Source organism: Eumetopias jubatus, unplaced genomic scaffold, assembly GCF_037043125.1.
Source record: "Eumetopias jubatus isolate StellerSeaLion01/CBP00866 unplaced genomic scaffold, mEumJub1_p1.0 scaffold_1, whole genome shotgun sequence".
NCBI classification, from domain to species: Eukaryota; Metazoa; Chordata; class Mammalia; order Carnivora; family Otariidae; genus Eumetopias; species Eumetopias jubatus.
The window spans coordinates 159,149,842-159,166,776 of record NW_028274807.1 but is presented as its reverse complement, the minus strand read 5'-3'; the positions used below and the strand labels follow the sequence as shown (position 1 = coordinate 159,166,776).

Genomic DNA, 16,935 nt, shown 5'->3' with positions numbered 1-16,935 from the left:
ACCCAGAGTCGTTGTTGGCCCTCCCAACAACTTGGTCTCCTGAAATCTCTCAAATCCACCCCCCTTCCTCCATCTCCCATCACCACCTCATTCCAAAGCACCACCACCCCTCATCGGTGTTACTGCCTTTGCTGGTCACCTGGTCTACCCACACCTACTCCTGGCCCTGTTCACTTTGTTCTCCACACTGCCACCAGAGCGATTTTTTCAAAACGCATATGTAGTCTGGGACACAGGCACAGAGAGATTGAGCCATTGCCTGAGGCCACACAGAAGGTAGTGACCCAGACTGGGAGAAAGGGAATGGGCCTTTTGGGCCCCGCCCTAAACTCTCACACTCCCCTGGGCTCAAACCTCATCCCATAATTGTTGGGCTGTGGCTAAGGCTCAGGTCAGAGTCAGCCAGGATAACTTTTCTGCAACCAAAGTAAGATTTTAGCTATTTCTGGGATATCTCTTCTGTCCCCAGAATCTGCATGGGAGAGATCCCTGCTAAGGAATATGTTCAGGTGGATGATCCACCCAGGGTGCTGAGCATGGGAATGCCAGCAAGCCCTGGCTTACTCGCTGCCATCTCTATAGCCACTCTGGGCTAGAGGGGCTTCAGGCCAGCTTCTGAGCCACATGGTTCAGCAACTGCAGTGTCATTGATTGTGACTTCAAGGGCTTCTGATGTCGCAATGACCCTGTGGGCCTGGACTGCTGGGGCCCCAGGGCCAGTGCTCCTGTGATAGCATGGTAGCTAGGGCCATGGCCAGCTTCCACCCTTCTGGCATCACATAAGCGAGCCTGTGAGTAGCCTGCAGCTTAGATGGTCCACTCACCCACTCCTTTCTGGCTGGAGGCTCTGTGTACCCAGGCTTGTGCCTCTCTATGTCACTGAACCAAGAGAGTGTTGTAGCCAGGGGGAACCAGTCTTGGGGGGTCAAGGGGCATAGCAGCTCTCATACCTGGTGTCTTCCCGACACTGCCAGGGCACCCTGAGCCAAGCCCCCATCATTGTCACTACTAGGATTTAGGGAGGCAGCCTAGGTGGCTGGGAAGGACAGTCCCAGATCAGCTAGGGAAGCAGGAGCAAGATGGCGCCAGGGACAGATGGCCATGGTGTCAGAGTCCTGCCCTGGCCTCTGCAGTGGCCCTTCTGCCCGAGGGAGGGAGATTCAGCTGTGTCAGTTTGCAGGGTCACGCTGACAACTTAGGGGGTCTGCGGGTAGGTATGGGGTGGGCCTGAGGGGTGTCCCTTCCTCTGCCTCCTCCAGACCGCTGGGTTCCTGTAGTGGTGCCACTTCCTCAGGTCAATGGCTGGTATAGTCACCTCTCCCAGCCCCGTTCGGGACTGTTTGAGGCTGTAGAGCTCAGATGGCACTCTGGACCCCACCTCGTCCCCTACTCACCAGGTGGGTCAGGATGTAGGCAAAGCACCTAACCTTTCAGAGCCTCAGTTTCCTTCCCTGGAAAAACGGGGGTGACCATCAACTGTTCTCTGTCAGGTGGAGAACATTAAATGAGGTCACACATGGAGCTTAGCAGACACTTGGCTGAGCCCAGAGCCCGTGCCTCCCACTGTGAAACAGGCCCCCATCCTGGACCAGGGCCCTCACCTGGCTTTTCAGCAGGAGGAGGAGGGCCAGGGTATAGTGACCTGCCCGGGTTTACATGACAGTGGAGGCTGTGGGCCCAGGCCCATGAAAGGGACCCCAGTGTCCTTATAACAGTCGCGGTCTGGGGTCAGAGGCCACGGAGGCCCCCACTGGCCAGCACTGGTGTAGAGAAGCTGCACTTTGAACAAAGCTCTTCGCTGGGTGGGCAAGTATGTGGAAGGTCGGGAAGACTTCCTGGTGGGTCTGAGGGGCCAGGCCACGAGCCAGGGCTGCTGGCATTTCTGGCAGGAGGCTGGCACTGTCACAACGGGCTCTGAGGTCACATGTTCACAATACGATGGCTGGTTTGACCACAGTGAAGGCATATGACCACAGCCATTGGCAGGCAACGGTTGCGCGATTTGATGGCAAAGGAAACACCATCCATCAGTCCTTAACCCCTGCTGTTCTCTGCCCTGACCTACCTTCATCTGCACCAGGAGCTTTAAAAAGACAGTCACTCGTGTACTGCTGGTGGGCATGGAAAATAGTACAGCTCTTCTGGAAGGTCGTTTGGTGGCTCCTTTTATTTTTTTTTTAATTTTTTATTGTTATGTTAATCACCATACATTACATCATTAGTTTTTGATGTAGTGTTCCATGATTCATTGTTTGTGCATAACACTCAGTGCTCCACGCAGAATGTGCCCTCTTTAATACCCATCACCAGGCTAACCCATCCCCCCACCCCCCTCCCCTCTAGAACCCTCAGTTTGTTTTCAGAGTCCATCGTCTCTCATGGTTCGTATCCCCTTCTGACTTACTCCCCTTCATTCTTCCCCTCCTGCTATCTTCTTTTTTTTTTTTCTTAACATACATTGCATTATATGTTTCAGAAGTACAGATCTGTGATTCAACAGTCTTGCACAATTCACAGCACTCACCATAGCACATACCCTCCCCAATGTCTATCGCCCAGCACCCCATCCCTCCCACCCCCCACCACTCCAGAAACCCTCAGTTTGTTTCCTGAGATTAAGAATTCCTCATATCAGTGAAGTCATATGATACATGTCTTTCTCTGATTGACTTATTTCACTCAGCATAAAACCCTCCAGTTCCATCCACGTCATTGCAAATGGCAAGATCTCATTCCTTTTGATGGCTGCATAATATTCCATTGTGTATATATACCACTTCTTCTTTATCCATTCATCTGTCGATGGACACCTTGGCTCTTTCCACAGTTTAGCTATTGTGGACATTGCTGCTATAAACATTGGGGTGCACGTACCCCTTCGGATCCCTACATTTGTATCTTTGTGGTAAATACCCAGTAGTGCAATTGCTGGATCGTACGGTAGCTCTATTTTCAACTGTTTGAGGAACCTCCATACTGTTTTCCAGAGTGGCTGCACCAGCTTGCATTCCCACCAACAGTGTAGGAGGGTTCCCCTTTCTCCGCATCCCCGCCAACATCTGTCGTTTCCTGACTTGTTAATTTTAGCCATTCTGACGGGTGTGAGGTGGTATCTCATTGAGGTTTTGATTTGGATTTCCCTGATGCCGAGCGATGTTGAGCACTTTTTCATGTGTCTGTTGGCCATTTGGATGTCTTCTTTGGAAAAATGTCTGTTCATGTCTTCTGCCCACTTCTTGATTGGATTATTTGTTCTTTGGGTGTTGAGTTGGTAAGTTCTTTAGAGATTTTGGATACTAGCCCTCTTTCTGATATGTCATTTGCAAATATTTTCTCCCATTCTGTCGGTTGTCTTTTGGTTTTGTGGACTGTTTCTTTTGCTGTGCAGAAGCTTTTTATCTTGATGAAATCCCAATGGTTCATTTTTGCCCTTGCTTCCCTTGCCTTTGGCGATGTTTCTAGGAAGAAGTTGCTGCGGCTGAGGTCGAAGAGGTTGCTGCCTGTGTTCTCCTTTAGGATTTTGATGGACTCCTGTCTCACGTTTAGGTCTTTCAACCATTTGGAGTCTATTTTTGTGTGTGGTGTAAGGAAATGGTCCAGTTTCATTCTTCTGCATGTGGCTGTCCAATTTTCCCAATGCCATTTGTTGAAGAGACTGTCTTTTTGCCATTGGACATTCTTTCCTCCTTTGTCGGAGATTAGTTGACCATAGAGTTGAGGGTCCATTTCTGGGCTCTGTATTCTGTTCCATTGATCTATGTGTCTGTTTTTGTGCCAGTACCAAACTGTCTTGATGATGACAGCTTTGTAATAGAGCTGGAAGTCCAGAATTGTGATGCCACCAGCTTTTCTTTTCTTTTTCAATATTCCTCTGGCTATTCAGGGTCTCTTCTGGTTCCATACAAATTTTAGGATTATTTGTTCCATTTCTTTGAAAAAAGTGGATGGGGATTGCATTGAATGTGTAGATTGCTCTAGGAAGCATTGACATCTTCACAATGTTTGTTCTTTCAATCCATGAGCATGGAACATTTTTCCATTTCTTTGTGTCTTCCTCAATTTCTTTCATGAGTATTTTATAGTTTTCTGAGTACAGATCCTTTGCCTCTTTGGTTAAATTTATTCCTAGGTATCTTATGGCTTTATGCAATTGTAAATGGGATCGACTCCTTGATTTGTCTCTCTTCTGTCTTGTTGTTGGTATATAGGAATGTCACTGATTTCTGTGTATTGATTTTATATCCTGCTACTTTACTGAATTCCTGTATGTGTTCTAGCAGTTTTGGGGTGGAGTCTTTTGGGTTTTCCACATAAAGTATTATATCATCTGCAAAGAGTGAGAGTTTGACTTCCTCTTTGCCGATTTGGATGCCTTTGATTTCCTTTTGTGGTCTGATTGCTGTGGCTAGGACTTCTAATACTATGTTGAATAGCAGTGGTGAGAGTGGACATCCCTGCCGCGTTCCTGACCTTAGGGGAAAAGCTCTCAGCTTTTCCCCATTGAGAATGATATTCGCTGTAGGTTTTTCATAGATGGCTTTTATGATATTGAGGTAGGTACCCTCTATCCCTATACTCTGAAGAGCTTTGATCAAGAAAGGATGCTGTACTTTGTCAAATGCTTTTTCTGCATCTATTGACAGGATCATATGATTCTTGTTCTTTCTTTTGTTAATGTATTGTATCACGTTGATTGATTTGCAGATGTTGAACCAACCTTGTGGCCCAGGGATAAATCCCACTTGGTCATGGTGAATAATCCTTTTAATGTACTGTTGGATCCTATTGGCTAGTATTTTGGTGAGAATTTTTGCATCCATGTTCATCAAGGATATTGGTCTGTAGTTCTCCTTTTTGATGGGGTCTTTGTCTGGTTTGGGGATCAAGGTAATGGTGGCCTCATAAAATGAGTTTGGAAGTTTTCCTTCCATTTCTATTTTTTGGAACAGTTTCAGGAGAATAGGTATTAATTCTTCTTTAAATGTCTGATAGAATTCCCCTGGGAAGCCATCTGGCCCTGGGCTTTTGTTTCTTGGGAGATTTTTGATGACTGCTTCAATTTCTTTAGTGGTTATAGGTCTGTTCAGGTTTTCTATTTCTTCCTGTTCAATTTTGGTAGTTGATACATCTCTAGGAATGCACCCATTTCTTCCAGGTTATCTAATTTGCTGGCTTAGAGTTGCTCATAATATGTTCTTAGAATTGTTTGTATTTCTTTGGTGTTGGTTGTGATCTCTCCTCTTTCATTCATGATTTTGTTGATTTGGGTCATTTCTCTTTTCTTTTTGATAAGTCTGGCCAGGGGTTTATCAATCTTGTTAATTCTTTCAAAGAACCAGCTCCTAGTTTTGTTGATCTGTTCTACTGTTCTTTTGGTTTCTATTTCATTGATTTCTGCTCTGATCTTTATCATTTCTCTTCTCCTGCTGGGTTTAGGCTTTATTTGCTGTTCTTTCTCTAGCTCCTTTAGGTGTAGGGTTAGGTTGTGTATTTGAGACCTTTCTTGTTTCTTGAGAAAGGCTTGTATTGCTATATACTTTCCTCTCAGGACTGCCTTTGCTGTATCCCAAAGATTTTGAACAGTTGTGTTTTCATTTTCATTGGTTTCCATGAATTTGTTTAATTCTTCTTTAATTTCCTGGTTTACCCATTCATTCTTTAGTAGGATGCTCTTTAGCCTCCATGGATTTGAGTTCTTTCCAACTTTCCTCTTGTGATTGAGTTCTAGTTTCAAAGCATTGTGGTCTGAAAATATGCAGGGAATAATCCCAATCTTTTAGTACCAGTTGAGACCTGATTTGTGGCCTAGGATGTGATGAATTCTGGAGAATGTTCCATGGGCACTAGAGAAGAATGTGTATTCCATTGTTTTGGGATGGAATATTCTGAATATATCTGTGAAGTCCATTTGGTCCAGTGCTTCATTTAAAGTCTTTATTTCCTTATTGATCTTTTGCTTAGATGATCTGTCCATTTCAGTCAAGGGGGTGTTAAAGTCCCCCACTATTATTGTATTGTTGTCAATGTGTTTCTTTGCTTTTGTTATTAGTTGCCTTATATAATTGGCTGCTCCCATGTTCGGGACATAGATATTTACAATTGTTAGATCTTCTTGTTGGATAGACGCTTTAAGTAGGATATAGTGTCCTTCTTCATCTCTTATTATAGTCTTTGTTTTAAAATCTAATTTGTCTGATATAAGGATTGCCACCCCAGCTTTCTTTTGGTGTCCATTAGCATGGTAAATAGTTTTCCACCCCCTCACTTTCAATATGGGGGTGTCTTTGGGTCTAAAATGAGTCTCTTGCAGACAGCATATTGATGGGTCTTGTTTTTTAATCCAATCTGATAGCCTGTGTCTTTTGATTGGGGCCTTTAGCCCATTTACATTCAGGGTAACTATTGAAAGGTATGAATTTAGTGCCATTGTATTGCCTGTAAGGTGACTGTGACTGTATATTGTCTGTGTTCCTTTCTGACCTATGCTGCTTTTAGGCTCTCTTTTTGCTTAGAGGACCCCTTTCAATATTTCTTGTAGGGCTGGTTTTGTGTTTGCCAATTCCTTTAGTTTTGTTTGTCCTGGAAGCTTTTGATCTCTCCTTCTATTTTCAATGACAGCCTAGCTGGATATAGTATTCTTGGCTGCATATTTTTCTCGTTTAGTGCTCTGAAGATATCTTGCCAGTCCTTTCTGGCCTGCCAGGTCTCTGTGGATAGGTCTGTTGCCAATCTAATGTTTCTACCATTGTAGGTTACATATCTCTTCTCCCGAGCTGCTTTCAGGATTTTCTCTTTGTCTCTGAGACTCGTAAGTTTTACTATTAGATGTCGGGATGTTGACCTATTTTTATTGATTTTGAGAGGGGTTCTCTGTGCCTCCTGGATTTTGATGCCTGTTTCCTTCCTCCAATTAGGGAGGTTCTCTGCTATAATTTGCTCCAATATACCTTCTGCCCCTCTCTCTCTTTCTTCTTCTTCTGGGATCCCAATTATTCTAATGTTGTTTTGTCTTATCGTATCACTTATCTCTCGAATTCTGCCCTCGTGATCCTGTCGTTGTTTCTCTCTCTTTTTCTCAGCCTTTTTATTTTCCATCATTTGGTCTTCTATATCGCTGATTCTCCCTTCTGCCTCATTTATCCTAGCAGTTAGTGCCCCCATTTTTGATTGCACCTCATTAATAGCCTTTTTGATTTCGACTTGGCTAGATTTTAGTTATTTCTCCAGAAAGGGTTTCTCTAATAACTTCCACGCTTTTTTCAAGCCCAGCTAGTATATTTAAAGTCATGATTCTGAACTCTAGGTCCGATATCGTACTAATGTCTGTATTGAGTAGGTCCCTGGCTGACGGTACTACCTCTTGTTCTTTTTGCTGAGGTGATTTTTTTCATCTTGTCATTTTGTCCAGAGGAGAATAGATAAATGAGAGAACAAAATGCTAACAGGTTAACAACGTCCGCAGCAAATATACTCTATACAAATCAGAAAAGACCTGAAACCAGGGGGAAAGAAAGGGAAAGAAAGAAAAAAGAAAGAGAGAGAGAAAACAAGAAAAAGATAAAAACAAACAAAAACAGAACAAAACAAAAAAACAGAATATGATCAGATATGATCAGGCTAGTGCATAGATCAGTGCCACACACGAGATTTTGGGCATATTTTGGTCTGTTAGGAGAAAGTGCCTCCTAAAATTTTAAAGGAAGAAAGACTTATATATATAGAAAATAAGGGTTGATACAATGAAGGGATGGAAGATGACTATAAAGATGAAAATTATAAAAGAATTTATAAAAGGAATTGATAAGATAAGAATTTGTTTGGAAAAAGAAAGAAGATTTAAAAAAAAAAGAAAAGAAAAAGGGAGAGAATGTTATCAGGCAGGAGACTAGAGCAAAGCCATACACTAGTGATTTAGGGTATATTTTCATCTGTTAGAAGAAACTGTATCTCAAAATTTTAAAGAGAGAACAACTTATATATATATGCCCAAAATAAGGGTAACTACTATGAAGGGATAAAATATGACTCTAAAAATGAAAAATAAAAAATGTTTTTCTGAAAAAAGGGATTGATAAGATGTTGGTTGAAAAAGGGAAAAAGAAAAATTCAAAAAAAAAGTTAAAAAAATTAACTTTGAAAAACTGATGAATCATGGTAAAAAAAAACCATGAATTCTATGTGCAGTATTCCCCTAGCGCTGGAGTTCTCCCGTTCTCCTTGATCGGTAAACTTGGTCTTGGCTTGCGGGCCGATCGTGCTGATCTTCTGGGGGAGGGGCCTGTTGCCGTGGTTTCCAAATGTCTTTGCCGGAGGGGGAATTGCCCCGCCCTTGTCCGTCCGGGCTAAGTAATCTGCTCCGGTTTGCTCTCAGGAGCTTTTGTTCCCTGCAAGCTCTCGGTACAGCTTTGGAGGACAAGAGTGAAAATGATGGCCTCCCAATCTCCGCCAAGAGGAGCTGAGAACTCGGGGCCCTGCTCCTCAGTGTGCCCCCAGAGAAAAGCAGTCACTCCCGTCTCCCCGGTCTCCGGCCGCACTCCGTGCTCACCCGGCCTGTGACCGAGCGTTTCTATCTCTGGCTCCCGACCCCGTGTGAAGTCTCCAAACCCAGCAGATCCCTGCGGTGCGCTCCCGTGCCGCTCCTCCGGGGGGAGGAAGGGGAGTCTCCCCAGATCTGCCGTTTGTTGGATCCCTGCTGGAGGAGCAGTGGCCCGACTGGGCCGCGGAGCACAGTTTATGGCAACCCCGAGCTGAGAGCCCATGCCTCGGCTCCGTCTCTGCAGCCGGCTTCCCCGCTCCGATACCTGGGAGCTCTGCCGCACTCAGGCACCCCCGGTCTTTCTGTGACCCCGAGGGTCCTGAGACCACACTGTCCCGCGAGGGTTCCACCCCCCGCTTAGCCACTGGAGTGACGTCCCTCAGCGGAGCCGGCTTCTAAAAGTTCCGATTTTGTGCTCCGCGGCTCTATCACTTGCCAGAAGCGGCCGACGGAGGCCCCCTCCCCCGCCATTTATCCTCCCAAATATCACCTCGATTCACTTCTCTGCATGTCCTACCTTCCAGTAAGTGGTAGTTTCTCTTTTCAGAGAGTTGTTGCTACTCTCTTCTTCGATCTCCTGTTGAGTTCGTAGGTGTTCAGAATGGTTTGATCCCTATTCAGCTGAATTCCTGAGACCAGACGAAATCCAAGTCTCCTACTCCTCCGCCATCTTGCTCCGCTGGTGGCTCATTTTAAAACTAAAAATGGACTTATCATAAGCCACAGCAACTGCACCCTTATATAGTCCAGAGAAACAAAGACTTATTTTCATGCGCAAACTTGCACATGAATATTCATAGCAGCTTTATTCATAATAGGCCCATACCAGGAACTACCCAGATGTAGATTGAACAAAGCATGGCAACAGTTGAGGATTAAACAAAACATGGCACATCCATCCCATAGAATCCTACTCAGCACTGAAAGAAGAACCACCTGCTGATACGCACAACCGGGCTGGTTCCTGAGGGACTTTATGCTGAGAGAAAGAAGCCAGATACCTCCTGCGTGGTTCCATTGGTATAACACTTGTAAAGTCACATCAGTATAGAGACGAACACAGATTCGTGGTTGCCAGAGTTTGGGATGGGCTGTTTAGTTGAGAACCATCCCAGGTGGTGGTTACACAAAGCTGTACACATAAAATTTCACAGACACACCCACACACACACTCACACGTGAGAGCATGTATGACTGGTACAGTGTGGTGAGGCTGGGCATGGGCGATGGGCCAGCAGGACCCAGCCCTCACTCAGTCCTGAGGGGCAGGCAGGGGCCCCATTCTCTGTCCCCTTCGCAATCCCGAGGGGAAGCCGAGTGCCTGGTCCAGGTCCAGCCTGGCTGCTCCCATCCCCTTCCCCACTCTGACAGGCCTCCTCTTGTCTTCCAGCCATGGCTGAAAAGTGTGCCACAGCTTAACCTCCTTCCGTGATGAACTCGAAGAACCCCAAGAAGTGCCCCCGGTACAAGAAGAGTAGAAAGAAGGCCCAGGAAAAATTTGCCAGGAAGTTTCCATACAGGTACTAGACTCCGAGGCCCCTAGGGCCAAGTCCTGCCTCCCCTGAGGCCATGCCAAAGCGCATTCCAGGGGCGTATAGTGTGGACCTGGGATGAGGTTTCTCATCCACAGGGAGTTCCCTGAGCAGCTCTGTGACAGTCTGGGGTTCATCTGCATCCCGCCCCCATCCCAATCAGAGCTGAGGGCCTCTAGATAGGTGGCCGGGACACCTGGGGCCATCCCAGAGCCGTAGCCGGCTCTTTCCCTCTGAGTCAGTGGCCTCGTGGGAACCACCTGAGGAGCACATTCATGAACACCTACCCCTGCCAAAGGTGTGATGGGGTCAGACTGGGGTGGGGTGTAGTGTGTAAAGCCCTAGGGCACTTGGGAATCAGTAGAGACCCCCAGACTGGGCAGCTCTGGGGCCCCGACCAGTGGCAGTTACTAAATGTTCTGTGTGGCCAGGCTGTGTCCTGGATCCCACCATCAATGCACTGATAGGTCCTGACCCAAAAAAAAAAAAAAAAAAAAATGTAGCAACTTTGGAGGGCTTCCTAGTTGTGTTGGGCAAGTCACTTGACCTCTCTGTGCCTTAATTTCCTCATCTATAAATGGTTGTGAGTTGACATACGGGTTAATGTTGATAAAGCACTTAGAATGAGGCCTGACAAGTAGAAAGTTCCAGATGAGGAGAGCTATTCATATGGCTGGTGGCTGCAGGCTCACTAAAGATGCCAAGTGCCCATTGCAGGTTCTCTTGGCTGACGGAACCTACTGTAGAGTTCCTGAAGCCCTGGGAGGTCACGAAGATGACCACTACACTGAGGGATCAGCTGCCCCTGCAGAAGACTTTGGTGCCAACAAGATCCATTCCAGTCAGAGGGTAAGTCACAGGCCCAGGATGCCGACAGGTGCTTCGGCCCACCAACCACTCTCAAGCTGCTGGCCTTACACCCCAGCTCTGCACACAGACACTCATGTGACTCTCCCAACAGGCTCCACTTCCAAGCTGAGGAAACCAAGGCCCAGAAAGGAGACACTGAAGTCCAGTGGTCCCTCCCACAGCAAGCAGTTTGTGGGAGAGGCTGCACAGGACCCTCGGGTGGGCAGGCCCTGGCCTCACCTGAAGAGGGCCCTGTCCACATGTAGGGAAACAGGCCTGAGTAGGCAGCTTAGCCAACATCCGTCCACACAGCAGAGGCAAAACAGAAGAGCCCACAAGTTTCTGGTCTCCTTGCAGCCTGCTCTGAGGGTGGAGGCATTGACGGGGGACTTCACGCTCGCCACTTCTAGACTGACCATGTACTCACAGATGTACCCCCCACACACGGGCACACACAGTGAAACACCCGGACACCCTTGGAAAGACCCCACACATGAACATTTCACATACTCGCCCTAAACTGGAACTCAGATCCAGGCTGTCCCTGGGCCATCACACACCAGCTGTGACATAATGCAGGGCTTCTGTGACCAGTTGGTGGAGAGGGGCATCCACCCCACCTCCCACGGACCCCAGCTCCACTGTAACTGCCTCAGCACCTCCCTCCAACTCTAAGGCTGATGTAGCTGTTGGAAGAGACAGACCAGGGGAGGAGCAGCGGCCTCCCAGGGGAAGTGGCCATGCAGTGCTGGTGCACCTGCTGGCGGCCGTCCAGCCACTGGAGGATGACATTCATTCAGTGTCTGCGCAGGCCTGGTGGACCAAGTCCTGGCTGTGTCTGAGGCACGGCGCGGGACCCCTGTTGGGTTCTGACGTGGACATGGGGGGTGGCGTTTGGGAGGGCAGCAGAGGCTCAGTGTGGGGTCCCAGGGCAGGTCTGGGCTGGGAGCAGTCTTGGTCGTGGCCCCAGCCGACACCTCTGGACCCGTGGGGTTCTGTGTGGCTTTTCTAGGCTTGGGGCCCCAGATTTTACGTCACTGTCCTGCTTGAGCCCTCCGCTGCCACCGCCTCTACTGAGCCAACTTTGGGAACTCAAGCTAGTGAGCCGCCGCTTCCCTGGGCCAGGCGCCCCCACTGTCCCCCCCCCGGCACCTGCGCTGCCCACCCCTCCAGAGGCCTCCTCTAGAGCCCGGCTCCGAGCAGCCTCCCTCACGGCCACCTGTCCCGGGCTCTCCAGGCAGTGGCCACAGAGTACTCCCTTCCGGACAGAGGTGAACTCAAGTGAGGGGAACCACCCTGACGGGGCTCTTCATCTCCTCAGATCCCACGCCATGTGAATAAACTTCACAGGTTCAAATCCTATTTCCGCTTGGACTGAGCAATTTGCTTTCGGAACGTCCATTTCTTAATCGATAAAATGAAGTGATGGTTGGTGTGAGGTTTTGAGAGAGTAGGAATGTCATTTCCCAGAATTGATCCCAAGGATGCACTCGCTCATGTAAGTAAAGATATTTGGACAACAATATTCATTACAGCGCCATAGCAAAGGATCGGAGACCACCTATATATCCACCACTAGGGGGCTGTTCACTGATATACCACGGCCAGACCCCGACTACCAGGCAGCCACTGAAATGAGGAACTAGCTCTTTATATACTGGTCTGGAGCAATCTACAATGCATATTTAGATTTTTTTAAAGCACAACAGAAGTGTCTCTGATATACTCCCATCTTATATACATTAGGAAACAGAGTGTACGTGTGTGTACATGTGTGTGCACGTGTGTGTGTGTGTGTGTGTGTGTGTGTGTAGTAGGTAACAATCAGTACCTCTGGGCAGAAGAACTGGGGGACCTGGGGACAAGCCTACTATTTTCTGAAATTTTAATACATGAACTTAATACCACGTTGTTGGTGGATTACAGATTCTTCAAAGAGAAGTGATATGGAATAAAAATCAGGGACTGTTGTAATTTCTTTGGCATTTGTAATAGCAGCACCGTGTAGGAGGGTGCCTGCAGAAGATGTAAGGGTTTCCCTGCTCTGTTCTACAGAGAGAGGGACCAGAAGGTTATCTTGGAGTCCTTAGGAGGGTAAATAAAATCGGGGACACTAACTATAACCCTCTCGCTAGAAGAGAAGAGTGTGGGGGCCCTGAAGATGACTAAAGTGGCTGCACTGAGCAATGTGGGTAAGTGGCCGCATTGTTCTGGAAAGAAGGTGGAATGAGGTCCCCTGTGGAGTGAGAATTGAAAAGGGGCCCTCCCCAAGCCCTAGGGAGGAACCGGATGGTGGTTCCCAGTCTGCAGGAGGCAGAAGTCAGTTCTGCTGTGTGCTCCTGGGGTGTCTGGGGCCTGGGGAAAGGGTGCAGAGGACTGCCACGGGTGGAGGGGGGACCCTGGGCCTCTGTCCATCCAGGCCCCGGGTGGGAAGCAAGCTGATTGTACCGTGCACCAGGCAGCATTGGCCTGGTGGTAGAGGGAAGCAGAGATGCCAGGGTCCCCTCCTGTTGTGGTCGGAGGCAGGCTGATCTCCATTTGGACTGTGTAAGTCTCAGGACTTTTCCTCCAATGTTCACAGCTATATCGTACTTGATATTTGCAAAATATAGCATGGTGTGCCTGTGATGCAGTGTAGCGGTGCAGTGACCGATGTGTCCATCTGCCTGGGGGCTCCTTCTCCAGCCGCCCCCACCTCCCCTCCACCCCCGTAACCACAGCTCTCTCCTATCCTCCTAAAACTAGTATCTCAAAACAATACATTGTTTGCTTTTTTTTTATTAGCGATATAGGATTGTATTATGCTCCATGCCAACTTTTTTTCCTCAGCAGCAAGTTGCTACGAGTCACCTGATGATGCATACTGCTCATTTAATCGTTTCGTTAGCATGTATAATACTCCATGGCTAGTCCATCCTCTTTCCGACAGACACTTGGTTTCTAGTTTTTGCTGTTGTGGATGCAGCTTGCTCTGAGTATTGCTACCCCGTCCCTGGTGCACATTGTTCCCTGGAGAGGTGTCACTGGCCAGAAGGCTCCCAAAAGCCAGCCAGCCCCACCCTGTTTTCCCCGAGGGGTCCCACTGCCTGTGACCACCAGCAGCTTATAGAAAGAAGCTCCTCTGGGTCCACCTGTGGACTACTCTTGCTGTGGCCCCCAAGTGTTTAGGACGTAGGTGAGAGGGCATGCAGGGCGATGCCCTCAAAGAAGAAAACCAACCCTTCAGGAAGCATGCATCGCAGAAGTCCTCACAGGGAAATGGGCAACCCCTGAATGTTTGACAACAGAAGGATGAGTTAGCATATCACAGTGGCCCAGACAGCAACCCAAGGCACGCTGCCAGCTCTTAAAGTGCATCCACCCTGGGCCCCGACTGTCCTCGTGCCCTGAGCAGAGTGACAGTAAAACGTACATCGGCAGATGCTTGAAGCCTCCTGAGGACCAGGCACAGTGAACAATGTGGTCAGGAAGTGGATCTGTGTTCTAGGAATGTATCCTATGATCACACCCTACACAAGCAAGACCGATGTATGCAGGGATATTCACAGCACTGTAATGCTAAAGGACACAAATTAATCTAATTGCCTATCATTTAGGGACCAATGAAATAAAAGCAGCAAGTCTGCAATGGAATCATGGGTTCCCCTGGAGATAAAAATATGGATGCAAGTAGTTTCAATGGGGGGAGATTCCGGGGAGCCCCCCAGAGATGTGGGGAAGGGAAAGGAAGCAAAAGGTGTGCTCTTGAGCTGGCCACCACTTTGGGCACCTGGGGCTGAATCCCAGGGGAGAACTCTGTAGGTCACGCCTCAGTGTTCTCCCACCTGAGGGGCAAAAGCTGCAGTATTTACCCGCCCCGCCCCTCCCCCCCCCCCCAGCTTCCAGCGGACATCGGTTGAAGGCTGCTCGGGGACACTGACTCCCTGCACACCCAACATCCCTGTGCTCAGGCCAAGCAGGTCTGGTGGCCAGAGGGAACTTACAGGAGGGCTGCAGATGGAGCAGCTGGAAGCCATGGGGAATGCTACCTGGAAGTGCTTACTGCCACAGGGATGTGGGTTGGTGGGTGGGTATCGTGGCCAGCCTCCCTTGAGGCAGGAGCGTTGCAGGAATGGTAGGCTCTGGAATGTATAATCCACAGTCTGTGTCTTCAACATTCTGCTGCCCGGGAAGGGAATGGCTCACTCTCATGGCCCACGTGGAGAAGGGCTACGTACAGCCTAGGGATGGAGGAGCCACAGGACAGAAGGGGCCTGCACCCCCAGTGGCTCCATGGAGCAGCTGTTTTGACCACCTCCTGCTACACAAGAGAAACCAGCTGATCCAAGTCATCATTGCTGAGCCTTCGCCACAGACAACGGCGCCTTCACCCTGGGAAGAGAGCTCCAGCCCCGTGGGGAAGGGCGGCATCCTGACACCTGGCCCATGGACCTCGTGGGGTGCTGTAGCAGCCCAACAAGCTGAGTTGGTGTCCGCCCCCAGACCATGCAGCCAGGTGCCGAGGCCAGCAGATGCAGCCGGCTGCAATCCCCAAACTGAATAATGCATGAAGCAGTGTTGTGACAAAGAACCAGGGGTTTGTTTCAGCAAAATTTTAAATCATAGAACTCTGCCTCCCAGGAATCTGCCTCAATGACAAAGCCACAACAGAAAACTGAAAAACAAAACAAAACAAAACAAACCAACGCCATAACTACAAAAATCCGGGAAACATTTTCCTGACAAAGCCAGAAACAACAGAAGAACACTGAAACGTTTTAAATAAGTCTTTGTAACCCAATCCACTGGTGTCACTTCCTTGCTGGGGAGGCTGCTGGCCAGCACCACTCAGCTCTGAGAGATGGAAAACCACAAAATAGAAGACAGTTGCCCGTAAGCTAAAATGCCAAGTGACCTTCAGTTGGTGTGTTTGATTCCTTCAGGAACCGGGGCAGCCTTTTAACAGAAAAATCACTGAAGGGTGCCAGGTTGAGCCCCCCTTCCCCAGCACCTTCTTGTCTTGTCCAGCTGTTCACGTGAGACCCTGTCTTCCTTGGGCCATCTGATGACCCAGCTGGGATCTTGCTATTGAGGGGTGGGCAGTCAGCCTCTGATCTGTGAGGACAGACAGTTCTGGTGCCAGCCCGAGAGGAAACAGGTCAGAGGACACCAGAGCAGGAGGAACTCCCCAGGGCCCGCACGAGAAGAAGAGGCGCCTCCAGCAAGCGCGGGCCTGGACTGTGGCCCTTGTACTCACAACAGAGGGTGTGACATCAAGTGCCATCAGTGGGGGGGGTGCGCAGTGGAGTGCCTGCCCGCATGAGGGAGTGTGCATGCATGTGACAAGCTTCAGGAGACAGGAGGCATTGAAGGAGATGACAGCAGGCTCTGTGACTGCAGAGCTGGAGGGCGACTTCTAAAGGTGACAACCTGGAGCAGGGGGAGGGGGGCATCTGGATGGGGGATAACTTCAACAAACAGGTTGCATCAAAGGCTGTGTGGGCACTGAGGGAGCTTGGAGCAAAGGTGTGTGCCATCGAAGCATGTGGGACAACTGACCATGAGGTGGCACGTGACACACTGTGCATAGGCATATAAGGGAGTGTGTGGGCAACGGGCCAGGAACAAGGCTCCCGGTGTGTCACAGGTCCAACCCCTCCCCCCCATCCTGGTAATGGTCCAGGCTCCTGGGCTTTCCGTGGCTCTCCAGGGGGGTGAGGCTTCACGGGGAGCCCAGTGGCAGTCCCTTCCCAACTCCACAAGGGTTGGCCGTCATTGACCCCTACTGGCAGGGCCCACGGACAGTGTCCCAGAAGGCCTCGGCAGGCTCCTGAGAAGGAGGAGCCCTAGGACTGGCCTGGAAGGGGAAAGCATCCATTGCAGGCAGGGGAACAACATCAGCAAAGGCCGAGGCATGAATGTGACTGAGCTGCCAGTCCCTGGCCAGCCTGGCCCCCACAGGCCAGCATGGCCCTATAACCAGGCTCACGGGCCCTCACCACAGGGTGTGGGGCACCACAACACAGGTTGGGCCTCTGC

At 49.1% G+C, this 16,935-nt stretch overlaps 1 protein-coding gene across 1 annotated transcript; it reads left to right on the top strand.

Moving 5' to 3' along the window:
* The first annotated feature begins 9,967 nt into the window (after nt 1–9,967).
* CUNH3orf22 (chromosome unknown C3orf22 homolog) lies at nt 9,968–12,254 on the top strand. The gene is made up of 3 exons (XM_088023199.1): nt 9,968–10,056; nt 10,786–10,917; nt 11,930–12,254. Exons 1-3 carry the CDS (start codon nt 9,968–9,970, stop codon nt 12,252–12,254), a joined length of 546 nt encoding a protein of 181 aa, XP_087879325.1.
* The last annotated feature ends 4,681 nt before the right edge of the window (nt 12,255–16,935 follow it).

Excerpts from the sequence above, each read along its gene's own strand:
- CUNH3orf22 (XM_088023199.1), top strand. The coding sequence starts at position 9,968 with ATGAACTCGAAGAACCCCAAGAAGTGCCCCCGGTACAAGAAGAGTAGA. Across the intron at positions 10,057-10,785 it reads GCCAGGAAGTTTCCATACAG|GTTCTCTTGGCTGACGGAAC; the intron begins GTACTAGACTCC and ends TGCCCATTGCAG. Across the intron at positions 10,918-11,929 it reads AGATCCATTCCAGTCAGAGG|GCTTGGGGCCCCAGATTTTA; the intron begins GTAAGTCACAGG and ends TGGCTTTTCTAG.